Source organism: Phaenicophaeus curvirostris, chromosome 1 (assembly GCF_032191515.1).
Source record: "Phaenicophaeus curvirostris isolate KB17595 chromosome 1, BPBGC_Pcur_1.0, whole genome shotgun sequence".
NCBI lineage: Eukaryota > Metazoa > Chordata > Aves > Cuculiformes > Cuculidae > Phaenicophaeus > Phaenicophaeus curvirostris.
In genome coordinates, this window is record NC_091392.1 from 42,444,592 (window position 1) to 42,472,437 (window position 27,846).

General features: G+C 41.9%; 1 protein-coding gene across 1 annotated transcript; it reads left to right on the top strand.

The window, feature by feature from the left end:
• Positions 1–478: 478 nt before the first annotated feature.
• On the top strand, positions 479–27,255 carry ST13 (ST13 Hsp70 interacting protein). The gene is made up of 12 exons (XM_069855189.1): positions 479–696; positions 6,391–6,448; positions 7,705–7,774; positions 7,887–7,957; positions 8,471–8,537; positions 9,095–9,179; positions 11,625–11,735; positions 14,623–14,725; positions 19,005–19,121; positions 19,803–19,854; positions 21,177–21,259; positions 25,472–27,255. Exons 1-12 carry the CDS (start codon positions 587–589, stop codon positions 25,598–25,600), a joined length of 1,056 nt encoding a protein of 351 aa, XP_069711290.1. The 5' UTR covers positions 479–586; the 3' UTR covers positions 25,601–27,255.
• Positions 27,256–27,846: the final 591 nt, after the last annotated feature.

Consider the following 27,846-nt stretch of genomic DNA (forward strand, 5'->3'; position numbering starts at 1 on the left):
ACGGCGCGTAGTCGGAGCGGGCGTGGCTAGCACGGGGGCGTGGCCTAGCGGGCGGGAGGGCGTGGCCTGGGGCGTGACCGGCTGGAAGCACCCACAGCGCTGAGACGGAGTGGGCGTGGCCTATCCTGAAGGGGCGTGGCTGGGGGCGTGGTCTGAAGTGGCGGGCTGGAAGCTCCCACGGCGCTGAAACGGAGTGGGCGTGGCCTAACCTGAAGGGGCGAGGCTGGGGGCGTGGCCTGAACGTGGCGGGCTCGAAGATTCCACGGCATCTAGTCTGAGGGGGCGTGGCCTAGAGGGGGCGTGGTCTGGGGCGTGGGGGGCTGGAAGCTCCCACGGTGAGAGACAGAGTGGGCGTGGCCTATCAAGAAGGGGCGTGTCTGGGGGCGTGGCCTGAACGTGGCGGGCTGGAAGCTTCCACAGCGCACAGTCGGAGCGGGCGTGGCTATCACAGGGGCGTGGCCTCGCTGGCGGAGGGGGCGTGGCCTGGGGCGTGGCGGGCTGGAAGCTTCCACGGCGCCGCGCGGCGGTCGGGCAGGGGAGTGGGAGCGCTTTTTGCCGCTGTTGCCGCCGCCGCTTCCCCTCCGCCATGGATTCGCGCAAGCTGAGCGAGCTGAAGGCCTTCGTCCGGCTCTGCAAGCAGAACCCGGCGCTGCTGCACACCGAGGAGCTGGCGTTCCTCCGCGAGTGGGTGGAGAGGTCGGTGTCGGGGCTTGAGGGGGGATTAAGGGGGGGGGGGGTGTCTCGCGCGGGGGAGGGAGGGGCGTGGCGGGAGAGGGCGGGGGGGGAGTGGTGGCACGTGGCGGCGCGCGGCCCCGCCGCGTGGCCGGGGGGGAGGGGGGGCGGGAAACCCTGGAAAACGGGGAGTGAAGGAGGAGGACCCCGAGGTGCGGGTTCAGCCTCATCCAAAACCGCGTCCTCGCCGTGGAGCAGCCCCGGTGCTGCTGCCTTCACCCCTAACCCCCCCCCCCAACCCCCGCCTTTTCCCACAGCGGGGAACAACCGGAGCGTTAAATCCGAGCTTTGTTTCGCGTTGTTTTGTTTGTGAACTCCTGGCCATTCCCGTTGGGAAAGCCTGCCCGCCGGGCATGTCGGCGGCTCGTCTTTCCAGGCTGGAAAAGCCCCAGAAGTAATAAACTTCCCGAGCTAATTCCCGCATTATGCAGCAGGGTTGGCTTAGCCTGTCTTTGAAAAGGAGCCGAGCGGCGTTGCTTTAACATCCTGGTACCCGAAAGCACGGAACACCTGGAGCTTTAAATGGTTCCTGGCCAAAATGCCTTCTGCCCCTGAAGTTTCAGGTGTCGTGGAGTTGAAATCCTGCTTGACCTGTGGGGCGTTTGAAACGTGTGCTCTGTGCGTCCTGGTCCCTCAGCGCTGTCATAGCGGCTGTTTCTCGGTGTGAGCCGAGAGAGGGGACATTGAGACGAGATCTTGGGAAGAAATGCTTTCCTGGGAGGGTGTTGAGGCACTGGCGCAGGTTGCCCAGGGAAGCTGTGGCTGCCCCATCCCTGGAGGTGCCCAAGGCCAGGTTGGATGGGCCCTTGGCCAGCCTGGGCTGGTGGGATGTGCCCCTTCCCATGGCAAAGGGGTTGGAACTAGATGATCTTTAAGGTCCCTTCCAACCCAAACCATTCTATGATAAAAATTTCCCTAAGGTCCACTCTGTGCACCCAGGAATGCCGGGTTGGAACAGCTGAGGTCCTTTGTCTCTGGTAGAGAACTCGCAGAACCTCTGTATTGACCTAGGGTACCACTGCTCAGCTTTCGTAGGTACAGTTCTCACTTCTCTGAAGAATTGAGAAGCGTGGAAAATCCTTGTGGATGCACCTTTCCTAAGAGGGGAAGTGAAAAGATTCTGCTTAGAAATTTTGCTTTAAATTTTAATCTGAATATGTTTTAATTGTACTTTCTGCTGTACTCATAATCGGTTGAAAAACTAGAGTGTTTATCCTGCACAGTCTTCTGTGAGCATTTGATCCATCCTAGACGACGCTTCTCAGTATAAAACCACATTTGAGTTCCACCTTGAGTGCCCAGAAATGCCAGATTGGAGGGATGGAGGTCCTTTGTTGCTGGCAGAGAACCCACAGAACCCCTGTACTTGGTGAGGGTACCCCTCACTGTCATAGCTACAACCTTCCCTCCTCTAGTGAACTAAGAAGCTAGGAAAAGTCCTTGCAAATTCACTTTTTTTGAAAGGGAAAGTGAAAAGATTCTGCCTAGTGACAAACTGGGATTTGTTTTAGAAAATTCACTTTAAATTTTAATCTCAAAGTATTGTGTACTTGTGATAAGTTGAAACACTGGTGGTGCTTTGTGTGCCTATATATCTAAGTACAGGCATTTCACACCATGTCCTATAAAGAAAATGACTACAACGAACTATTTTTTTGGGTTTGGTTTTTTTTTTTTTGCAGTGATGTTTAAACTTTTTCATGTATCTGAATGTTAGTGTGGTGTAAAACTACTCATTTTTAACTTCACTTGGTTTAGCAGTACTGATCGTAGCTGTGTGTAATCCTAGGAGGGAGATGCATGTGGGTATTTTTATGCTACTGCAGGCCTCCTACCACAGGCCTGGAGTTGCTTCTACTAATGTGTAAAAGACTTCATTGTCTTGCCCTAGGTTATTTCCATTACTCTGTTGTGTAATTCTGAAGTTGTGAACAGAGTGTTTTGGGAGGGGGAGGAAGGACACTGGCTTAATTTGGCCAAATAAAATATTGGGGAATGGGAAGGTGATAGTCTGATTTTCTTCATGTTAGTGGGAGGGCTCTAACTTCCAGTTTAATTTATAGAATTTACATTTGATTAATAGAAGTATGCTTATATTCCAAGTATGAAAATCAGATTTTGAAGTGTAGGATGTTTCTTCCATGTGAAATCTTCACTGGATATCCTTGTCTCAGAAGTTAACAAATATTTCAAAGTAGAACCTTCTGTACCTCTCAAGTTTTCTGGTTTTCTTCATGTATATGGCTAAATATTTGGGTAAGTTCTATACTTGGATATTTGGAGGGGTAGCCAAATTACTCTCATATCAAACTGTCTTGAATTCTTCTGGGTCTCACTCTTCCCTTTCATAACAGTGCTGCTTGCAGTAGGACTTTTAAGCGTGTTTATAGGGTCTCCTCATTCTTTGGAAACTGTGAAGCTTGGCACACCGACTTCAGGCAGCAGTAAACTTGATGAGTCTGATACTTCTGTCGGTTTTACTTGTGTTTATCTAAAAGACATAGTTTTAGTCACCCAGGTAATGTTGTGAGTGATTACAGAATAATAAATTATACTGAAACCCATCGTTTAATTTTGCAACTAAAATTCTGATGATTAATTTGATGTCTTTTTTTCCTTTGAGCTAATGATTCTGACTTAATTGATGCTCACTTCTCATAAAGCCAGAAGAGGATGCTTTGTTTCTGACTGGCTGTTAATGTTGCATCAGAAACCTTCAGTCATATCTGTTTTCGTGCATTTGTTATCTTCTAATCTTTATTCTGTCTAGCTGCTGTATTTAATTTCTGTATCGATGTTCTCTGTATACCAAGCATACACTGATGTATGATTGTGTTTGGAAAGTGTTTTGACATCCCTCTTAGTCATGCCTGCTTTTTCATAACTGCATAAAAATACAAATATTTTGACTTGAATTATTATGAAATGAGTCATTAAAGAGAAGGTGTTTCGAAAATCTGCAATTGAGCAAAGAAACAATAGCGCTACTTAAAAGTAAAGCACAGAATCCCTGATTGATGAACATGGCCTTTTGCCTTTTTTTGTTGGTGTTTATTCATGTTGATTTTGATCCTTCTGAACTTTTGGTAATCCAGTTGCTCTCTAAAGATAATTTATTGCAAGGGATGAAGGGAGATGCAGGAGTAACACCTGCAGTTCTTCCAACAAGTCATGAAAGCCACACTCCTAGTCAGGATGATGAGTGGAAGTACAGCGTCATTGTTGCAGTAGAGTCCTGACAGCTCGCAAGAATTGTTACTGGAATTGCACAACTTTTTTAGAACAAAGATTTACTTTAAAATCTCTTTTTGTTGTTGTTGTTTCTGTGTGCGCTGTTTATACATCTCGGTACCTGCCTTTTCTAACAAGAGCGTCTCATATCTCTATACTGTTCAGGTTAAATACATTGCAAATTTTGCATATTCTTGCTCTGCATTTAATCGTTGTAATCAAATACTGTTTTAAGGGGTGATTTTAAAGTAACTTGCTTTTGAATTGTTCTGGGATTGTAACTCTAGATTCAATAGGGGACAACTGGGTAGTACAATCATTTTCAAGGGCTAGGAGTTAAACTGTTCAGCCTTGGCAGTTCATGAATTAGCGTATTTTTAAAATGTTTATATGTATTAGTTAAACATCTCTTTTAGACTTTTCTAAGTCTGGATAGTTTTCAGGGAGATGTGAAAAGGGCAGAGGAGGCTGACTTTCAGCCTTAAGATGATTCAAGGTGCCTGACTTAAAACCAGCTGATCTTGAGACTAATGATTTGAGACTAATAATTTGGAATTTCTGTAGAATTTGAATCCTGTGGGATTTTTATCTTGAACTGTTCTTAAATACATGATTGGGAGCAGGGAATGTTATTGACTTTTTTGAGGTAGAGAGTTCTCAGTTTTTTTTCCAGTAAACTAGGCTTTGAAAGAGTCTTTTAGTCTTTTTGTTTTGGTTTTCCCTTAAACAGCATTGCTAACAGCATTACTCTGATCTCAACCTGCGGGCATCGTGTCCTGGATATGGGCTGTTAGCACTACTGAAATCCTTCAGAATTTGTAGTTTAGTTTCTGCAGAAGAAGAGACGATTCAAGGCTCCTCTAGGCAATCTCTCTAGTCCTAGAGAAAAACTCTTTGATTTTTACAGGCTGGTAGAGAATTATGTGCCCCGTTGTCAGCCCAAGAGGGGGAAGATTTAGGAGGTACAGTTACTACACGTTTTCTACCGAGGTCTGTGATGATTTGTCAGGCTGCAGTTGTTAAGTCCTTGCAGTATAACAGATTCAGCAATGTCAGTGTGCCAGGGACACATCTAGATTTTCACAATAGTGCTTTTGTGTGCTTGTGTGTGTAACTTGTGGTATTCCTTCTTGACAGTTTATCATTGGAAACCATTGGTAGCCTAGAGCTGTTTGCTTGGCCAGGTGTCAGGACCTGTCAATCCTGCCACCTCCTCTTCTACCCTCTCTCCCTCAATTCATCCCTATCCCCATCCTGTACTGCCCCATCCTTTTGTTTTTAGGCATTTTGGGGCTTGACTGTGAGATTGTGCTGGTGATGGTGAGGGAGAAAAGAGGAGGGAACAGGACTGCAGCAGCCTGACTTAAGAAGCTGCAGGATCTCATTTTTAGGATATAGTTTTGTGTTGCGCCAATACCTGGATGCGGCGGATAGTCCTGCACCCTTCCAGTTCCTCCTGCCTGTTTGCCTGCTTCCCTCTCCTCCCTCCTGTATCAGGTCTAACCAGTTGTGTGGGGCCCCGAGGAGTTGGTCGAGCCTTTTGAGTTCATAGAAACGTCTCTTTTCTGAACGGAGTGTGCATGGCCAGAGTGATTGAAAACTGCCAGTAGATGGGAATGGTAGTCCCTGTGGCAGCCTGCCATTAGGTATGATGAAATGTTCTATGAAACAGCTGGAAAATTCAGCCTGTGTTTATTTCTGGCTGCTAACCAAAGTCGATATAATATAGAAGTTTATTCTGTATTGGAAGAATGCTGTCTATACAAAAAGTGCTCCTTAACTTGTAGCTAAGGAAAGATATGAATATTGCAGTACAGAAGAGAAATGGATTTTTTTCTTTTCCTAGGCAGCAATTTTTTAGTTGCATAAACATTTTAGGCTGTTATGAGTCTCTTAACTTATGTTTTAAGTCAAAACTAAATATTATTATTATTGGTATTACTAAAATTAGAACTATTTTTGGAACTGATGTCAAACTAGTTGCGTCTAGGATTGTAACTCTAGATTCAGTAGGGCACAGCTGGGTAGTACGATCATTTTCAAGGACTAGGAGTTAAACTGCTTAGACTTGGAAATTTTCTCCTTAAAACATAAGCTACGTTTTAAGGAGAAAATCCATTTGAGCCAACAGGGCAGCTTTTCCTTGTGAGAAGGGGTGGGTGGGTGGGTGACGTGCCACGTACACGAGTCTAAGCGACAGTGGGGTTCCAGGTGAAAGAGGTAGCAGACTGTGCATTACGCTACACTGAGAAGAACATGGTGGATGCATGGCTTTTATTTACTGGTTTTACATTGAACTGAATCTCCATGTTTTGTGTCACAACAAAAAGCTGAGATGATCAGCAGGACTTGAATAGATAAAATGTCACTGTTTTAATAATCTTACTGTGTGGGGTTTTTTTCTCTTTTCTCTACTTTGCTGAAAAGCATGGGAGGCACAATACCACCCGCTCCAGCCAAAGCTGCCACAGAGGAGACGAGTAAGGTGAGAGATGAAGAATTTATCATTGGAAACTAATACTTGGGATTTCTCAAAGATTATTGAGCAGGAGGATGGAAAAAATTGCTCTCAATTTTCTCTCAGATAGTGTTGGTGAATACACTAGGGTGAACAAGTGTGACAGTTCAGTCTGAAGCCTGCCCTTTGCTTGTCTGACTTATTACAGATGGCTTCCTAGTTTATTTCAAGTGTTACTATGCTCCATTTCCCTAATCCTGAATGCCTGATGATCTGTGCAATGCAAATGACAAAGTCTTGATTTCAGGGTTTTTTTAATGTTCTCACTGTCTGTTTATACACTTCTTCTGTAGTCATTAGTGGGTTAAATACTAATCTTTGCATGAGAAGATATATTAACAAGCGTGATGGGTTATGAAGTGAACAGTTGAACTATCAGCTTATTAAGGAAGTATTGTAGAAGAGGGTTTTTTTTGTTGCTTTTTTATTCATTTGTTTTAAGGGAAATAATAAATTTAGCCTGTAGATATTTATAGGAGGATGTTCCCAAGCTTGAAAAAGAATAATTCTTTTTATGGATTTAACAAGACAGTGGATGCTGGAATTACTTGGCTAGTTAGAACTGTATGGAGGGATTGCGTATATGTAGTGAGTATAGTCTGACACTAACTGTGAAGACCAGCAGCTTACATTTTTGATAAAACAGGACATACAAGTTGTGGGATTTGAAGGAAATCAGTAATGTAGATAGAAGTTGATAGGAAAACATTTGAAAAAAAAACTTTTAAAGTATATATAAGTGGCAAAGATCCTTGGCAAATAGAAACAGTATTTTAACCATTGACAGCAGCTTATCGTTCACTGCTAAAGAATCTTAGCTTAATAGTACTAGATTGAGACTATTTTTGATCCAGAGAATGTATGAGGGAAGGCAGGAAGATTGGAAGGGTTGGTAGGTATTCATTGCAAAATTGGTTCTGAATAGGATGCTATCTGGATTATTTGGTTTTGATTATTGAATTACATAATTCGAAGGACAGGCTTTACCAATGGCAGAAGTTCATGAGTCAGAACTTGGGCTCTGAATTATTTGCATGCATGATGGACTTAATCTGAGAGGAGGAAAAAAGATAATTACCTCTTAAAAATAAAACAGTTTAGCTGTAGAAAGTCTGATGCTTTGGAGATTAATTTTGTATTTTCTGATGCATTGTTATATATTAGAGTGAGAATAGACTATCAGTCAGAAATAACATTCACTTACAAATGCATTTCTCTTTCAGGGCAAAGCAGAGGAACAGCCAGAGGAGCCAGTTAAACCACCGGAACCAGAAAGTGAAGAGAGTGACTTAGGTGTGGAAAATAGATGACTTTGTCATATTTCACCAATTTAAAAATGATTCTAGAAATCCCCTCTTTGTTTGTAAATGGACCTCAATCTTGCTTTTTGGTTTTTTTCCACCAGAAATTGATAATGAGGGAGTGATTGAACCAGACAATGATGACCCTCAAGAAATGGGAGATGAAAATGTGGAGGTAAGCACAATATTTTCAATGTTGTGGGAGCAGGAAAAGAAGGGAGAGTGTTTAGGTTTGGTCAAGGATAGCAGCTGAGGGAGCGGTGAGTACTGTGTTAGCTAGGTAGACAGCTGTTGCTTTGTATCTTTCTCTTCTCAATAGAAAACTTATTGGCTTAAGGTTACAGTCTTTTCTTATTTAAGATTAGGGTCAATCAGAAAGCTCAGGGAGGAAAATCAGGTCAGAAAATGCTGAAGTAGTTTACCAAAAACACTCATGAAAACTAGATATGCCATTTTTCAACTTGCCTTTTGAGTGTTTTCTACCTAGTAATAACAGTGGCTAATATCTCCAAGCCAAAAGCAAAAAGTTACAGGTTTTGAACTATTATTTTAATGCAAATTATAAACAAGTTTCTGGAATCTGAAGGCTGCAGCTCCCTTCTTTGGCACTCTTAGCATGGTAATTGTGGCCTGGACTCTACAGCTTTTTGGTTTTCTGTGTGGTTTTAATTTTCCTTATTTTTTTTAGGTAACTGAAGAGATGATGGATCAAGCTAATGAGAAGAAGATTGAAGCGATAAATGCTCTAAGTGAAGGTGATAAATTGCTTTTAGTACATTAGGTTTGTCTTTTCTTTTTTTTTAAAAAAAGGAAGTAAATATCTTGGACCATTTTGAAAACTTTCAAGGAAGAGAAAACTTGGTTCCTGTTCTATTCTTAAAACTATTGATAACATGAAAGCTTCTTTAAATACTGTCTTTCCAATGTAGCTATAGCTTGGAGCAGGGCGGGAGGGAATGAAGCAATGCGGAACCTTAATTACCAATTGATCGTTGCAATACTTGCCTACATATTATGATCAGTGGTTTGTCTTAATGTAGTGTAGAGCTGTCTCAGAAAGAGGTGACTTCCTATTTAATGGTGTGCAAAGTTAAATGTAGAGATTTAAGTGGAAAAAGTCTCCTCCCCTCCAGCATTAATTTTGGATTTTGTAGCTAGTAATGCAGCAAGAGGGAGAAACTTCTTTTTGTTTGGTAACGTTCCATTTAAGAAGTGCCTGAGGACATGGTGCCCTATGTGGCAGGTTTGGCAATTTGGGTGTAATTTCATTGTGTAATGATCTAAACTTTACTGGTACTCTTATCTTATTTAGGTGAACTTCAGAAGGCTGTCGACTTATTCACAGATGCTATCAAGCTGAATCCTTGTTTAGCCATCTTGTATGCCAAGAGGGCAAGGTGCGTCATTATAAACCAGTGACCCATTCTGTTATTTTCCTTAAGGAGCCTAAATAAAATGACAAGTTGAGGATCTGTGTGAACTTAAACCACATGAGGGAAAGAGAGGAGTACACTTCATGCATTTTCTTATGTATATGGTTAACCAGATTTGCTGAAGCAGCCGTATAAAAAATCTTGATAGTAGAGTAAGTAGCAGAATGATGTTCCTAAGTGCACTGTGGTAATGTGGCTTTTGGTGTGTCAAATTAGAATAATGCTAGATCACAAACACGTATAACTTCTGAAGTTTATTCTGGGATTAGGACAATTGAAATCATGCCCTGTGTAGATGGAAAGTTAACAATGAATCATGTGAGTACTCTTCCTGTTGTACCCACTAAACGAATTGGTTCATGGGGAAGCAGACTTGTTTCTGTGCAGCAGTCCTGCATTGGAACCGGGCACACCTATTTGCCTACCCATTCAATACCCACCTTGCTGCTAATTCTGTCTGCCAAACTGCAGATGATGCATTGGGAACAGTGTTGGATTTGATGTGTTGTAGCTCTTGCTTCGTAATGCATAAACATATTTATCTTCCTAATTCATGAAGGCAAGTATGGGTTGCAGAAGCAGAAGTTCCCACAGATTTTTTTTTTTTTCCTTTTACACAAAAAAAACCACTAATTGTGGATCATGTGGTAGTTTAGGGGATCCTTTCCATGTCAAGGAATAATTCAAAGAAATGTTTAACTTTTGATGACTTTCACGTGATTACTTAGTGCCCTTTAACAGTCTCATTCAAGTACATCTTAACTGGTAACGTGCCTTGCTGCTTTTCCCTTTCCCTATCAGAGTTTTTACATGTACCACTTGTGTACCTTGATACACTGTCGTAGTTGTTGCCATCATAGTATTATTTTAAACCTCTTATAGTGCCATATCTTCTCAAGACTGGGAGTAGCAATGAGAAAGAAATGCATTAGAAGTTACCTCAATTTGGTCTGTTGCAGAAATTAGCGAACAGTATATCAGGAAATTGTAAAACCTGCAGTGTAGCAGCAGTGCTGTTAAAGTGCTGCAAGTAATCCACCTTTCTGGTGGACTGGGTGTTTGGTTAACAGGGGTTGTGTGCCTAGGAGACTTAGTATTTTTCTGCAGCCAGCAGCATTGGAATGTCTCTCATTCAGCTTTTGGTGAGATGTAGCATGGGGATAGTTTCTTGACACATTGTCCACCTCTTTGTTTCTAGAAGAGAATGCATGACTTGGTGCTTGCTTTATAGCAAGCCTTGATGATGAAGTTACTTACAGGCAGTCTAATTGCTGATAAATTGTTTTCAAGGAAATCATAGAATCATAGAATAGTTTGGATTGGAAGGGACCTTATAGATCATCCAGTTCCAACCTCCCTGCTGTGTGCAGAGACTAGTAGGGTGAACACTTTAACACAGGTAAGTCAGTCTTGAAAAGTCAGCATTTGTTAAAAGTAATTATAAATTAAACGTGAACTTTTTCTCTGTGCATATAGCACATAGTAAGAGTCCTTTCCTGTTGTGTGAGGATTGTAAGTGTGTTGTGAGGAAGGACTTTGGGTGAATGCTACAAAGCCAACAATATGAAATTAAGTGCTTTCCCTTTAGGTGCAAAGAATTTTCTTACCACTCAAGTAAGCAAAGCACTGAGCTGTCTAGAAAGATACCCAAATTTTTGTTAGCAACAATAGATGTACGAAGGATGTAGAATAGCAGAAGTTCTGATTAGAATACCTTGAGTATCAAACACTTTTGTCAATTCAGGAATTGCGGTTTTTTTAGGATTTCCTTCAGAGGTTTTTAATTTTAAATGCCTGAATCTCTGAAAGTACTGCCTTACTTTTTCATCTGATACACTTGTATATTGTAAAATTTTCAGTTATTTCACTTAACTGGCAAGGGGTTGGGGCTACTTTCTGAGTTTGTGTTTTGTTTTGCCTTTTAATTTAGATGACTCATCTCCTATCTCCTTTTGTGATTCCTGATGATTCTAACTATTAATCCTTGTAGCCTGTATGATAACTCGTGCTTTCTTTGTCTTACTGTTTTTTAAAGACTATGTAATGTGGCATGCGTAACATTATTGTTGTTTTCAAACTACTAGTTGCCATTGGCTGTAGACTTCAAATACCATAGAATTGAACTGTCCTTTGCATTTACGTATCCTTTTCTTCTTCAGTAAAGCTAATGTTGCTGGCAAAGCTGAAGTCAGAACAATGAACGCTTTTGCTTCTTGCTAATGATTCGCCTACAGTGATGAGGGGGGAAACTAAATTTCAGTGACTTCATTATCACTACAAAATCTTTCTGGGCTCAGCTCTTCAAATGCGTATCTCATTAGTTTGCCTGTTAGTCATCCAAAATTACTTCCAGCTTAAGTTAGTAACTTGGTATTTCGGTACATACAATAAATGTTCTCCTTCCCACAGTGTTTTTGTGAAGCTACAGAAGCCAAATGCTGCCATTAGAGATTGTGACAGAGCCATCAAGATTAATCCCGACTCAGCACAGACCTACAAATGGAGAGGGAAAGCTCACAGGTAATGAACTGCACCTGTAGTTGATATTCTCTTTAATGACTTGGGGGGAGCAGTTCTCTTTATTCATTCTCTCCTTCTCTGCATCTCCAAACTGTCTTGTACCTGAGAGCAGCAGCTATGAGCCATAAACCCATTGTGCTGAGTGTATGTCTTCCAGAAAAGGAAGGATGATGGTGATTTATTGATGGCAATTTATAAGTAGTCCTGGCATTGTCTTTCTCTCTTTTTTTTTTTGTTTTGAAAAAAACTAAAGCATATCTTCTACCAGCTTACTGCTATTCTGAATAGCATTTTCTAATCGTTTCCTAAAGATTGAGTTCTAGGACTGTGAGTTTTATTTGTTAGGAGGCCATTGTTTTCACTTAATTCAGTTGTTGTTTACTAACCTATAATTCTTAGACATTCTATGCTACCCTTATTCCACTGGATCCTAGAGCTATTTTACACGCTGAATTAAACTGCCTAGTTATTAATAGAACCATTTGTTGCAATTAGAGTGCTATTAAGCAAACAGTGTAATTATTTAAAATGACATTAGGTCACTGTGCAAACTCCCCAGCTATAAACTTTTTTTTTTAAAAAATTATATCAGCCAAAAAAAAATAGTTGACACTTCTTATGGCCTGTATAAAAGTCAAAGCAGCAAATGCTAATAGAGCTCACAAAAAACACTACACAGTGTAGTTTGTTCACGTCTACAGTTTTAGTAAACAACATGGAGCCTAAGAATGAGAAGACTGAAGGGTGGTTTGGTTTAGCACCTGTGTTTGTGAGCAGAAGTGCTTTGACACAAGACTATGGGTATTGAAGGAGCTGGCGGATGTGCTGGCCAAACCCCTTTCCATTATCTTCCAACAGTCCTGGAAGACTGGGGAAGTCCCACTGGACTGGCGGCTGGATGATGTTGTGCCCATCTACAAGAAGGGTCGCAGGGAGGACCCAGGAAACTACAGGCCTGTCAGTCTGACCTCAGTGCCAGGGAAAGTCATGGAGCAGGTGATCTTCATGCTATCATGAAGCACATGCAAGAGAACCGGGTGATCAGGCCCAGTCAACATGGGTTCACAAAAGGCAGGTCTTGCCAGACTAACCTGATCGCCTTCTGTGACAAAGTGACTCGGCTACTGGATGAGGGAAAGGCTGTGGATGTGGTCTTCCTGGACTTCAGTAAAGCCTTTGACACAGTTTCTCACAGCATTCTGCTTGAGAAACTGTCAGTCTCTGGCCTGGACAGGCGCACACTCTCCTGGGTGGAAAACTAGGTTGGATGGCCGGGCCCAGAAAGTGGTGGGAAATGGTGTGAAATCCAGCTGGAGGCCAGTGACAAGTGGGGTTCCCCAGGGCTCAGTGCTGGGTCCAGCCCTGTTCAATGTCTTTATCAATGACCTGGATGAAGGCATCGAGTGCACCCTTAGCAAGTTTGCGGACGACACTAAGCTGGGTGGAAGTGTGGATCTGCTGGAGGGTAGGGAGGCTCTGCAAAGGGATCTGAACAGGCTGGACCGCTGGGCAGAGTCCAATGGCATGAGGTTTAACAAGGCCAAGTGCCGGGTCCTGCACTTGGGGCACAACAACCCTGTGCAGTGCTACAGAGTAGGAGAAGTCTGGCTAGAAAGCTGCCTGGAGGAGAGGGACCTGGGGGTGTTGGTTGACAGCGACTGAACATGAGCCAGCAGTGTGCCCAGGTGGCCAAGAAGGCCAACGGCATCTTGGCTTGTATCAGAAACGGCGTGACCAGCAGGTCCAGGGAGGTTATTCTCCCTCTGTACTCGGCACTGGTGAGGCCGCTCCTCGAATCCTGTGTTCAGTTCTGGGCCCCTCACCACAAGAAGGATGTTGAGGCTCTGGAGCGAGTCCAGAGAAGAGCAACAAAGCTGGTGAAGGGGCTGGAGAACAGGCCTTATGAGGAGCGGCTGAGAGAGCTGGGGTTGTTTAGCCTGGAGAAGAGGAGGCTGAGGGGAGACCTCATTGCTCTCTATAACTACCTGAAAGGAGGTTGTAGAGAGGAGGGAGCTGGCCTCTTCTCCCAAGTGACAGGGGACAGGACAAGAGGAAATGGCCTCAAGCTCCGCCAGGGGAGATTTAGGCTGGACATTAGGAAAAAATTCTTCACAGAAAGGGTCATTGGGCACTGGCAGAGGCTGCCCAGGGAGGTGGTTGAGTCCCCTTCCCTGGAGGTGTTTAAGGGACGGGTGGACGAGGTGCTAAGGGGCATGGTTTAGTGTTTGATAGGAACGGTTGGACTCGATGATCCGTTGGGTCTCTTCCAACCTGGTTATTCTATGATTCTATGACCCTTGAGGAATACCAGCATTTGCTTAAATTTTTGATTACCAAGTTTATATAAATTAATAAAGGAGTATGCACAGTAGCTGGTATGACTTCTTCAACTAAGACAAGATGCATCCTGTCAGCTAGGATATTTAAGTGCTTGGTAAAGCTTGGTAAAGAGAGTCCACTCAAGCTTGAGGTAGTAGCGGTGTAGGCTTTTACAGAATGCCGCGTGTGTACTTTTACACTGAATGTGTGCTTAGTGGGGCAGAGTATTTTTACTACTGTGCTTCATGTTTTTAGATAGGGTACCTTCTCTCTGTTAGACTCTTCTTGTTTATAGCAAACAACGAAACTAGCTGATTGAGTGGTTTTTTCCTCATATTTACTTCAGGCAAAAGTTATTATAGGGGTATGAAGCAAGCAAGTATGGCATTGAATGGTATCATAGTGTACAGGTTGCAGAGAACACTGTGATTATTAAACTTTAGGCTTCTGTAAGTGCATATAGATGCAGGTAAAAATACTGTATGTTGTGTGATTGTAAATGTTTTGAAGAACTGTAAGAGTTCAGTTTGCTTTTTCTTTCTGAATATTCTTGTCTTCTGAATTCCAGGCTTCTGGGTCACTGGGAGGAGGCTGCTCGTGATCTTGCATTAGCTTGTAAACTGGATTATGATGAAGAAGCTAGCGCCATGCTGAAGGAGGTGCAACCAAGAGTAAGTGGGGAGGCATAATGGAGGTTGCTCCTCAGTTTGAGTGATGTTGCTACCTTCAAATTCTTCCAGTATGCCTTGTCTGTGGGAATGTGTTCATGTGGCATCTGACATTTCAAAACAAGTTTATAAATACTTTTGTCTTCAGTCACAGCTGTTTATGGCTGTGTGTAGAGAAATGGAGTCTCTGGGGCTGGACCTGCAACCAAGCTATGAGATAGAATCATTAGGTTGGAAAAGACCTTTGAGATCATCAATTCCAACCGTACCTCTCTACTACTATATCATAGAATCATAGAATAGTTAGGATTGGGAGGGACCTTAAAGATCATATAGTTCCAATGCCCCTGCTGTGGACAGGGACATCCCACTATGTCAGGTTACCTGAGGCCCCATCCAGCTTGGCTTTAAAAACCTCTGGGGATGAGGCACCCACAACCTCCCCTGGTAACCTGTTCCAGTGTCTCACTGCTCTCATGGTGAAGAAATTCTTCGTAATGTCTAATCTAAATCTGCCCCTCTCCAGTTTATACGTGTTCCCCCTTGTCCTATTGCCACAAGCCTTTATGAATAGTCCCTCTCCAGCTTTCTTGTTGGCTCCTTTCAGGTACTGGAAGGTTGCTCTAATATCACCTCATAACCTTCTCTTCTCCATGTGCTCAAGCACCTCATCTACCTGTTTTTTAAACACCTCCAGAGGTGGTGAATCCACCACCTCCCTGGGCAGCCCATGCCAGTGCCTGATAACCCTTTCTGTGAAGAAATGTTTCCTAATGTCCAATCTAAACTTCCCCTGACGCAGCTCGAGGCCATTCCCTCTTGTCCTATAACCTATCACTTGGGAGAAGAGACCAACACCCACCTCTCTGCAGCCTCCTTTTAGGTAGTTGTAGGGAGCAATAAGGTTTACCCTTGGCCTCCTATTCTCCAGGCTAAACAACCCCAATTCCTTCAGCCGCTCCTCATAACACTTGTTCTCCAGTCCCTTCACCAGTTCCATTGGACCTCAATGTCTTTCTTATAGTGAGGGCCCCAAAATTATACACAGTATTTGAGGTGCATCCCCACCAGTGCAGGGTGCAGGGGGAGAATCAGTTCCCTGGTCCTGCTGGCCACACCATTTCTGATACAAGCCAAGATGCCATTGGCCTTCTTGGCCACCAGGCACACTGCTGGCTCATGTTCAGCTGCTGTCGACCAACACCCCCAGGTCTTTCTCTGCCAGGCGGCTTTCGAGCAATTCTTCCCCAAGCCTTTGGCACTGCACAGGTTTTTTTTGTGTCTCAAAAAATGAAATACATTCCTTTTTAAAGATCTTACAGAAGGATTTTGAAATATTTGAAGTTTGCCAGGCATTTTAGAATCTAGACCAAAACATTCAGAAAAGCAAGAGAACGCTGTGATAATGAATTTTTTCCAAAATGTTTCTAAATTGACCAAAGCTTCGTCCTAAACATGTTTTACAATGGAAGCATTCTTTGCCGTGAGTTGTACTTTCATTAGTGTACCCCAGGAGGGCAGCATAATCTCTCTAAGACTGGTTTTCAGCCTTTCTCAAGCGGTTGACCCCAGCATTCTTCTGGAAGAACTTTTGAGTAAAAAAGAAAACAAAATAACGTAAGATTATTGATAGCAGGCTTTCTTATTCATATGTTTTGCATGTTCCTTTAGAGTGGTTAACAGACCACAGATTGCAGCATTGGGATTTAAGTGGCAAGGCTGGGGGGCGAGATGGAGGCTGCAGGGCTGGCCTCTTGTCAGAGAAAGCATGGGACTAGTCCTGCATCAGACGGAGCCGGTTCCTGCCGGCTCCGGAACAAACCCACTGCTGGCCGAAGCTGAGCCAGTCAGCAATGCTGCTGGTGCTTCGGTGATAACGTATTTAAGGAGGGGTTAAAAATGCAGCACAACAGCTGTGAGAAAGGGGAGTGAAGAAAAAAAAAAGAGAATCAACCCTGCAATTGGTGATGAAGGAAGTGGAGTAGGTGTGCCAGGCACAGGAGCAGAGATTGCTGCTCTGCAGGAGGTTGTCCCACCCGAGCTGTGGAGATCCACAGTGAAGCAGATATGTACCCTGCAGGCCATGGAGAGTCCACACTGGAGCAGGCTCCTGGCAGAAACTGTGGCCTGCAGAGAGGAGCCCCCACAGAAGCTGGGTTTCTGGCAGGACCTGCAGCCCATGGGGAACCCAGGCTTGAACAATCTGTTGCTTGAGGACTGTGCCCTGTAGAGAGGACCCAGGCTGGTGCAGTTTGTGAAAGACGGCATCCTGGGACAGAGACCCCACACTGGGGCAGGAAAAAGTGTGAGGAGGAAGGAGTGGCAGAGGTGCAGTGTTACGAACCAGCGCAGCCCTCATCCCTCTCTGCTCCTAGAGGTGTAGGGCCTAAGAGTGGAGAGTGAAGGAGTGAAGTTGACTTGTGGGAAGAAGGGGAATAGGGGAAAAGTTTTGTCTTTTTTTCTCATCATCCTACTCTATTTTTAATTGGCAATCAATTAAATTAATCTGCACTATGTTGAGCCAGTTTTGCCTGCCATGGTAGTGGGTGACTGGTCTCCCTGTCTTTATCTCAAGCCAGGAGTTTCTCATTTTCTCTCCCTGTCCTGTTGAGCAGGGGGGAGTGAGAGAGCAGCTTACTGAGCAACTGACAGCCAGCCATGCTTAACTCACCATGTACATAAACATTCCCATCTCTAATAACGAGTGAGCTTTCAGTTTTCCTACTGTGTCTTTGTAGAAGACACTGTCCACAGTACAACAACAGTGGAAACCATCTTACAACTTTCTAGTCTTCTGTGCTGGAAACGATTGATCTGTGGTAAATGTAATTAAGTCTTAGGTCTCGGCCTTTTTTGTGAGAGATAGACTGAGTGCTTGGCTGAGGGTGAGCCTTTTATTTCCCAGTTAAACTGCCCATGCACAGAAGCAGCAGAGTGCATCTGTGGTACATTGATGTGTAGTTGCCAACTGTGCGAATTTCTGTGAGCAGCTCAAGGAAAAACGTATGATCTATTTCATGGGTGATTTTTTTTGTATTTAATAAGTGAATATGATACATTCACCTAATTTATTCACTTTCAGTTTTCCTATAGCTTTTTGGTTTGTAGCACTTCCAGATGGAAGTTGAGTCAAGTTCTAAAAATGCTTAGTTCATCATGAAATACTAATAAACAATGAAAATCAAAATTTTAGAAACTTTGTTCATTAAAAACCAAACAAACCCAAACAAAATAAAACCCATACACCTCTGTCTCTATGAGCTATTGAATGGTCATAACATCAGATTCTGATAACACATACTGTACTGCATTCATTATCAGTCAGTGCTGCTGTCTGCAGTGTGCTGTCTCTGGCAGATGTATTTCAAGGGTGATGTGGTATGGAATGAGTGTCTCCTAGTTACAGTAAGTTGTATCAAAACTTCACTACTTATAAAAGAATTTCTTCATTTAAAGAATCTTCTGAAGGAATAGAATAGTATCCATTGTAGTAAGTTTCTTTGTTCTTGAACCTTGATTTTGCTATTTTTAGTTACAGGAGTGTACATCACACACAGTTCGTTAAATCATGAACCATTTTTTGCAGTGCTGCATAAGGATATATTCTGGTTTTAGGAAAGGGATCCTACTGTTAATGTGCTCCTATTATAATGAGCCCTGAGAGAGGAGCACTGTTGTTCCTTGCTAACTACTCTCTTGTGCTGGGGCTGTAGGCTTCACAAACTTGAGAAAAAGCTAATAATAGGGAGCAAACTTTATACCCACTGGTCCTTTCCTGGTTTGGTTCAGGAGTTCTTTAGGGGGCTTATGTCTAGCTATATATGCTGCAAGGGCATCTGGAGCAGCAATAACACTGTCTAAAAAGTGTGTGTGTGTGCAGGGAGAATTATACTTCCTCTTGTTGTGCCAGTGAAAATTCCCTTTTCCAGGGCAATTGCTGGTTTTAGCCCTGGAGAAGTGAATATTTCAGCATAAAAGCATGAAGGGACATTAAAAGATAAAGTTCTAATTATAGTGCAAATCCCAGAGCTCTGTAGCGAAAAAAAGAATAATGGAGTGCATGTTCCGGTGGATCCCGAGTATACGTGAATAACTGATTGCCATAGAGAGAAAGTAGCAAACGGCTCCTAAAACGAAAGGGCTTTCAGGGTGTTAAGTCAGATTTTATTTTTGAGAACAGATAAAAGCTGATGGTTACACTTGCGTGTATTTTGTATTGAAATACATTCTGTGATACACTAGAAATCTCCTATGCAGAAATCTTGTTATTCTATTGTAACAGGCCCAGAAAATTGCAGAGCATCGCCGAAAATATGAGCGGAAACGTGAAGAAAAGGAAATTAAGGAAAGAATGGAAAGAGTGAAGAAGGCCCGAGAGGAGCATGAGAGGGCACAAAGGGTGACTACTTAGGCTTTAATATTTCTTAATAATTTGGAGACTGTCATAGTTATTTGGGATAAAATGAACTGCAGATAAAAATTACTTACATTGTAAGTCTTTGGAATTAAATTTTAGAGAGTGATTTCTGTCTTGGTTACTTGACCAATAATGAAATCTGCAGACAAGGGCATCATATTGCATCTGCTTTTATTACTTATGACAAAAATAGGCTCTGGAATCTTGTATTTCAAGCAGTCAGTTATTATGTGACTGTACCAGAACAATTTTCACTTGATGCGTTTGTCTCCTGAAGTGGGAGGTTTTAAATTCGGGATAATACTTTGCTTTTCTTCCTTGCTTCCTGGAACAGTTTGTTTGGTTTTTCTTCATACTTTACTGATATATTTTAATATATTTGGTATGGGAGTTAGTTTTAAAAATGCAAGTTGAGGAGCTAAAACGAATCGTACAGTTAATATTTGGTGAAAACACACTCTGCAGAAACATACTAAAGTAAGAGTAGACATTGCTATTTCTTCTCATTGGTGTTGTACATAGTGAAGTGCTTTGTTTATTGTGAAAGCTCAGTTCCATGAAACAATATCAGCTTTTTTTTTTTTTCTTCTAAAATCCCTTGAGCAGTAGAACACGGGCTGCAGTTCTGTTGCTTTGTATGGAATAATGTACTTTCATCTGCAGGAGGAAGAAGCAAGACGACAGGCAGGAGGAGCTCAGTTTGGTGGTTTCCCAGGTATTGTATTTTTAGACACCAGTACTTGAGGTAGAGGTGGCTCTTCTTTCCATGTGCAGTATTATAACCACAGTTTTTATAGCATTTGCTCTCAAGGCAGGGGGCAAAATATTCTATGAAGTTTAGAATTTGTCTACAAACAACTGTTGGAGCACTAGTGGGAAGACGGATGTCATTCTTCGTCTCAAAGAGGATTAGTGCTGAGTTGCAGGCAGAAGGAAGATGGAAATCAGTAATGATGGGTAACAGAATCAAAGTATTTAGGTCTGAGGAAAAAAAGGTGCAGTATTTGCTCAATAATATGTGCTGGGAAAATAGTATAAAAATGTTTTCTAAATTACCCAGGGTGCCTTGGACCCATTCTGCTTAAGAACAGTAGTTTTAAAATTGAAAATTTGGATTGAATGCTAGGGAAATCTGTGCTGGTTGCAAACCATGGTTTCTCAAAGGAGGTAGTGTGGTTTGCCTTCTAGAAAAGCTGTCCTTGTATAATTCTACGAAAATTGGGTGTTCGGTGTTATTTTGGGGTATTATTGAGGAGAGAGTAAGTACCAAATGTGGAACATGCCTAGGACATACTGCTGCTGATCTGCTTTTGGATTCCAGCTCCCTATGTTCCTTGGCTTGAGACCTAGCTGATTTAAGTCAACTAGCAAAATAACAGCATGTGTGTACAAGGTGCTAGAACCTGACACTCATTACAAGCCTTGTATTTAATTGGGTTAAAAACATGGATGAAGTAAGATGTAGGTCAGAAGGAGAAGATGAAGACTATGCTTTCTACTCAGTGTACCAGGTGTAGCCTTATGGAAGACGTGGCTTTAGTGATGTGGCAAAGGAAAAATAGAGTAATAGAATAGTTTGGATTGGAAGGGACCTTGAAGATCATCCAGTTCCAACTCCCCTGCCATGGGCAGGGACACCTCCCACTAGATCAGGTCGTTGAAGGTTCCATCCAACCTGGCCTTGAACATCTCCAGGGATGGGGCAGCCACAGCTTCCCTGGGCAACCTGTGCCACTGCCTCACCACCCTCAGCGTGAAGAAATTCCTCCCTATGTCTAGTCTAAATCTGCTCCTCTCCAGTTTATACCCATTCCCTCTAGTCCTATCACTACAAGCCTTTGTAAACAGTCCCTCCCCAGCTTTCTTGTAGCCCCTTCAGCTACCGGAAGGTCACTATAAGGTCTCCTTGGAGCTTTCTCTTCTGTAGGCTGAACAACCCCAACTCCAACTCTATGTCTTGGTCTCTCTCAGTGAGTTTCCTGTATAGATGGAAGTGAATATTTTTCATCATGCATTCCTCTTGTGTTGGCTTTTTAGGTGGATTTCCTTTTGGTATGCCTGGAGGTATGCCAGGGCTCAATGAAATTCTCAGTGATCCAGAAGTCCTTGTGGCCATGCAGGTGAGTATTTGTTAGAATCAAAGGTAAATGTTCTGAATGAGGGGGGAACAGCACCTGTGAGCTAAGGGAAGAAAGAAGGATGTGACTTTCTGGTGCTTGCTTATTTCTGTTCTAAAATGCAATCTGTGTATGTGGCACCAGACTGTCTGGAATCAGTGGTAGCTATTTCTAAAACTGATGTGAGCTTAAGTAAAGATGCCCCTCCCCGCCCCATATTCCGCCTATGATAGGCAAAGCTATGTGCTGTAGAGTTCTTTATCTCTCTTCAGTCTCTTGCATGGTTATTTGTCCACACAGTATAATTCACTTGCTCGTTTTTTGAGTGCACCCACGTCGTGGCAAGATAGTTACACACAAACAGAAAATGATTGTTAGTATTGTTGCAACACAATATATTACAGTAATATTGAGGTAAGAATTGCCTTGCTCTTAGGGGATTAAGTGTTTGGTGTTTGCCAGAGGCAAAGTTCTATCACAATAGTTCTACATCTGGCATTTTCTAAATTCATGTTCAGAAAGCTTGCTTCCCCAGTAGGCTTGGTTAATTGCTAAGTTAATTAATTGCTCAATGTTATGACTACTTTTACACAAGAAAAGTATTCTAGCAAATTAAATGGAATATATCTGACAGCATCAGTTTTAGGGACAGGTGAGCTAGGAGAAACCTGAGCTATATCTTTATATTTGCATACCAATACAATCAGGTATGAAAGTGCCTTATTACTTTTTTCTGGATTGCTGTGATTAAACTAGAGTTATGTGGTGGTCTCAGCTCATTGAACAACTATGATCCCCATCTAAATAAAAGCATCACAAGGGACTGTAATTTGGAATGCCCTGAAATCACAAAAAAAAAAGCATTGCAGTCGATGCAAAAGTTTGTGGGTTCGCTTAATGATTGCTGGTATTTGGAAACACGTCTTTGCTTAAGCTGCCACAGTCAGCAATGTTGACGTGGGTGCAAAACATCCCAGAAAAGCCCGTAACTTGTAGTTGTATTCATTATCTGAATAATTTATGCTGTAATACAGAAGCTTGAAATTAGAGTTGCTGAAAACGGAGCTTTGAGGTGCAGCTAAATATTAAGTGCTTGCCACATGCCTTTAAGAAGACTCCATTGCACACTGGTTATGGGTACCACATATTGTATGTCTACAACATATTGTAGGACTCTGTTGCAAGAATCTGTGTTGATGTTTTCTGATAATGCAGGCAGGCTTTAACGTGTAGAACCTGTCAGCAAAGCCCTGCGTCTTTTGCTGACCTCTTTGTACAAACTTTACATCTAGATAGGATTTATTCAGCATTTCACTTGGTCCTTTCTGAGTTAGCAGTGTAAGCTCTAGTCTTAAAAGACTAGTTTCTACAGCTTGGCTTCTGCTTAGTGCAACTGTGAGATATGCTGATGTATAAGGGTAGCTGGCAGCTTTTACATAGATTATCTGAGGTGTTATGAAAAGGTCTGAAGATGCTCAGTCACCCAAGCCTTTCCCAAATCATTAATCTTATGGTACTACTTTAACCTACAGAGGCTTTTCATAGTGAGGACTTACTGCTGGAACTGGAGTATTCTGAGAGTAAAGACCTTCTTTTCAGTCTCTTTAGACTTAGTGACGGTTGTGTCATCATCTTGGAGACTATTCTGCATGGGCTAACATTGAAACATGCCTGAGACTGTTAACATCTGGGTAAACCTTCCAACTGTCTGTGCTTGAACATGAGCTACGTTAAACCGGTTGTGCTGTCAACTTCTACTCCTCCTCTGTAGAAGCAACCAAAGAACCAGATACAGCTGCCTGCATACATGTTTTTAGAGGTTATTGCTCATCGTTGGCATAAAGATAAGAATCTCAAACTAGTATAAAAACTTCTTTCTTGGTGAAGATTGTCAGTTCCATTACCTGAAGATTTATTATTAGATTTATTATCTTCAGGTTATTTCCTTTTTTCTTTCTATTTTTGAGTTGTGGCTGGTATTAGTCTTCTATGCACAAGAGACTTCAAAGTGGCAAAACTTAAGTTGCATTTCTTCTCATAATCTCTTAATGGCAGTATTTGTTTTGCAATGATTTCTAATGTATGTTGGTTTAGCTTTGCCCCTAAGCTTTTTAGTCTCCAGAAGAATTGACTGGAATTTTTGTGTATGTGTTTCTCTTATTTTACTATTTTGGCCATCTGGAGGGTACTGTAGTACTTCATATCTTACATGTGCACCTGCTTTCTCTGGACACAACATGAGATTTGTATCTTGGAGAGCTGTCATGGGTCAAACATAAGTTCTTTCCAAAAGGAGTGATAAGTAAGCTGAATCTATGGATTCCTTATTTGACATGTAGTCAAGTTAGACCTAGGCTTCCACTAAAATGTGTAAGCTGGAAGAAAGAATAGTGATAACTCTTTCCTTAGAAGTATTTTTCATCCTTCTGCAACTCTAAAGACTAGAGCATTATAAAACTCAATGTTTCACTAGTGCCGTTTATATGATAGTTCCCTTTCCACCTTGTGTACTAAATATTTCCCTTAAGAAATGTTGATGTCCTCAGTCTTAAACTTTATTCTGATAACATTGCTGATCAGTTTGAAATCTTGGAGATGCTAAACATTTTTACAAACACAGTCCAAGACTGAGGGCTTCCAGGGAGTTGCATAGTATGGAATAGTTTACTTGCTTTTTGTTTATAGGACCATAAAACACACAGCATAAAACTGCACATTTAACATTCATTTAGGTGTGCTTTGACACAAACTAGCAACTAAGCTTACTCAGCTTTCTTTCCAGATTCACACACGGGTGAAAGCACCAATTTAACAACGTGACACTATCTTTATAGGCACATGCCCTGTTTTGAAATCAGAAATTCAAGAAGCTTGAGGCTGTGAGTGTCCCTTTCTTTGCACAGGAATCCTTTAAAGTGGAGAAAATACACCTAGCGTCTGTTTTCTTAAGCATCATATTTTCTTAGCTTCTCAGATTCCCTTTTGTGAGGGAGAAAACACTTGCAAATCCTTCTAACAAAAGATAAGACTTGACTCTTGGTTCCCAACATGTATAAAACGTGCCTGGACCATGTGGGTGATGTCAGTGAGCCCACACCTACCAAATGGAATTTTAGATCAGACTTGTTAAACAGCTTTTATCTGTGTCTGATGCTGGAATAGATACAGGGTGGTGTTACTGCAGCACAGACAGCTCTGAGGACATCACTTGGGTTTTGATGGTTTCCAAGGTGTGCATCTGCAGTAGCAATGGGCCAGAAATCTAAGGAAGACAGTGAAACTACTTTAACATGCTAGAAAGAACAACAAATGAAATGACAACTGTCACAGATCTCTTTAAGCGTTGGACATAATAAACTGCTTGCACTTCAGCTGGATTAAAGCAAACTTGAATCTTTGCATAAGTTGCTTATAATGGAAACATTTTTCCAGGCTGAGATGTAAAATCAGTCTATAGAGATTTATGGAGGGGCACTGTTCAAAACATGCACGTGTGAAAAGAGGGAAACCAGTTCTCATTGAGTGGAGGTCAAAGGTGTACGAGAAGTACAGAAATAAGTATTAATGTTTCTCATACTTAATAGAGAGCATAAGCTGGTATTCTCTTTGCCACTGACTTCAGTCTATGCGCAAATGTATTAACTGCAATGCAGGAGTGTGATGACAGGTAATGAGATTCTCTGTTGTGATTTCTTGGAGGAGGGGGGGAATGACTGACGATTATCTGTGTTTTTTAAAGCTAAGCATTGCCACATCATCTGATCACACTCCAGCAGATTAAAGTTTCCACTGCTGGACGGAACAGCAGTGAAAGGAATGAGTAGCAGCCATTACTTGGAGGAGGGTTATCCTACCACGCATACTACACACGTAGAGCTCCTCCCTCCTTTAAAATGCATTTGAAGATGCCTGACTAGAAGTAATCTAGTAGGTGTGCCTGTGTGTGGCTCCTGTTCTCTGGAAAAAGAACTCTTTTCCACCTTCTTACACCTTGTGCTGTTACTATACCAAGTTTGGTAATTATTCTGGTGGTTACTAATGCAGTGTTAATAACACACGCTATAACACTGGGTTCTCTTGAGAGACCTCTTGCCCAGAACTCTGCTCTAATCTTGTAATGTTAAAAAGCTGAACAAGACTGGAGTTCATGTTGGAACCTGACTTTTGTAGATTTGTTTTTATAAATGCCCTAATTTTATGCTTTTTGTCCTGCAGGATCCCGAAGTTATGACTGCGTTCCAAGATGTTGTCCAGAACCCGGCAAATATGTCCAAGTACCAGAACAATCCCAAGGTCATGAATCTCATCAGTAAATTGTCTGCCAAACTTGGCAGTAAACCATAAAATCCCTGATTCTTAAAAATCATATCTGAATGGGAAGGATTGGATTTGGCTAACCAGTGTTGCAATAAAACAAACTATTTTACCTCTGATCTTAAGAAGAAAAGTGGGGGTGTTCTAAGGAGAACTGCTCTCTAGCCCCAAGCATTGACTTTATTTAATGATTGGTTTATATCACTCAAATTGCATTCAGATGTTTAAACTATCCCTCCTTGTCCAAGAGTTCTTGCAACCTTTTACTATAAGTGTTACAGACAGTTTCTTTTGGATGAACGCTCCTGTAAGAAATCTTGATGTTCCAGGAGTGCAAGATTAAAAACTTCTGTTGTGTTGGTTTGGATTATTTTCTTTTTAAATTAGTGAGCAAAGAGGAAGGAACTTTAAACAGTTGACATTTGTTTTAATCCGATTGGGACAGAAAATTTTGTCTAGTCACAAGTAGCAAGAGTGGGACAAGTCTGAAGAATTCACTGCATAAAGGAATTGTCTGCAAATACAAGTCCTCATGTTTGGTTTCTTTTTTAAATGGGTAGCTGACTTTATATAGCTATTGAAATTATCAGTATAACCATGATAGCTAGTTAGACACTGGAACTTCCACCAATACTGCAAATAACATAGTATTTTGATCACCACAAACATGTAGCAAAGGTACATTCCTATCCTTTGCACAACCTGGCATGAAGTATGTATTGCAGAGGCCACAGAGATTTTGTTACTCAGTTCTTGTCCAGCACCTTTACGTAACATTTTATTTATCAGTCTGGGTATGGGAGAGCAGCTTACTCTCTGTGCTTGTGCTCTTGTCCTTTCCCAGTTAGCAGGTCCTCTGCTGGTTGCACTTGCCCTTCCTTGGGGCTGTGCTTACCAGGTTTCATCTACTTGGAAACTTTAGGGAAGGAGTCTTGTTCCCATCACTACCTCTGTCCCACTGAATGCAAGCCATCCAGTACATGTAAATGCAGAGTTATGAATCGGTGAAGGGGAGAATATCCAACAACATTGCAGCTCTGGGTTCTGAGTTGGTTTGAGTCCTTACATGCTTATTGATTAAAATTTCTTGGCCAAAGTCCTGCTGTCTGTGTAGAGGTGATGGCTCTTCCTTCACCGTATACTGTAGTCTTCCGTCTGTTCTTGTATCTTTCTTTCAAGGAAAAAAAAAAGTAGCTGCTGTCATGGTTTCATACTTCCATGGTTTTGAGGTTTGTGATACAGAGGAAAAGGTGAAGTAATTGGAGCAGACAGAATATTCTCACGCTTCTGGATTAACAGCATGGATAGCCTTGAAGCAGTGTCTGTGCTGATCATGCTCAGTTAATTTGTCTACCAGTACAGACAGTTGTTGCTTCTCTTCGTCTTGGCTAAAACATTACCTTTCTGTGGAAAAATTACTATGGTTTCCTGTTCACCACTTGAGTCTCAGCATTTGTGTTGCTCTTTTGTAATTCTGTATCTTAAGCCATAACTGATGTTACTATTTTTAAATAAATCTGGATTGGTGTAGGAACTCAACAACAGTTGCAAAAAATAAATCCCCAAATGCTTTTTCTCATATTAATAACCCTGCAGAAAGAAATGTGAATCTTTTTTGCTTAAGAAATATAGTTCTGAATACTTCTCTTAGCCTTTAAAAATAAAGTATGGTTTTGAAAAATAAAGCTTTTTGGGTTTGTGTAACTTTCTCATAAAACCTATTTTGTTTAAATTAAATGTGGAAGTGCTTCAATTAAACTGTATACATAAACTTGTGATTTAAATTGGAACTAAATGCCTCAGGGCTTGTCTTCATTACCAGATGAACTCGAGTTATGTTTGAGAGTTTCTGTGTGCCTGGGTCTTTGTTGTACTCTTGATCTCCTGTTCCCAAGAGGAGAGACTGGAAGTAGGTCACCCCTGGTATAGTCTGAAACTCAACTTCTTTGTTCAGGCTGGTGCATTTGTGCTGTGCTTGCATTACAGTATCTTGAATATAGATTTATTCCCTACAGTTTCCTGCCACTCCATCGTAGCTGTGTCTGTCTATCCATGACTAGTCAAAAGTAGGAAGTTACCCCAGCCTAGTAGACGTGATTTATATCTGTGTCCTGCCTGCTTGCTTGTACATCAGTTGCCTTGATTAAGAGCTGACTGACTCGAGAAAAACATTCTCCCCAATTTTGGTGTTAGCGTTAGCAATCTAGCTGAATTCTTACGATCCTTTGGAATGCGCATCCCATGACTCCCTTAGCGTGTGGGGTTTTTTGTCTTTA

What these genes read in the sequence shown, in the direction of transcription:
- ST13 (XM_069855189.1), top strand. Translation starts at nt 587, where the DNA reads ATGGATTCGCGCAAGCTGAGCGAGCTGAAGGCCTTCGTCCGGCTCTGC. An exon ending in GATAAATGCTCTAAGTGAAG is followed by an intron (nt 8,538 to 9,094) that starts GTGATAAATTGC and finishes TATCTTATTTAG; the next exon opens with GTGAACTTCAGAAGGCTGTC. An exon ending in TTGTATGCCAAGAGGGCAAG is followed by an intron (nt 9,180 to 11,624) that starts GTGCGTCATTAT and finishes TCCTTCCCACAG; the next exon opens with TGTTTTTGTGAAGCTACAGA.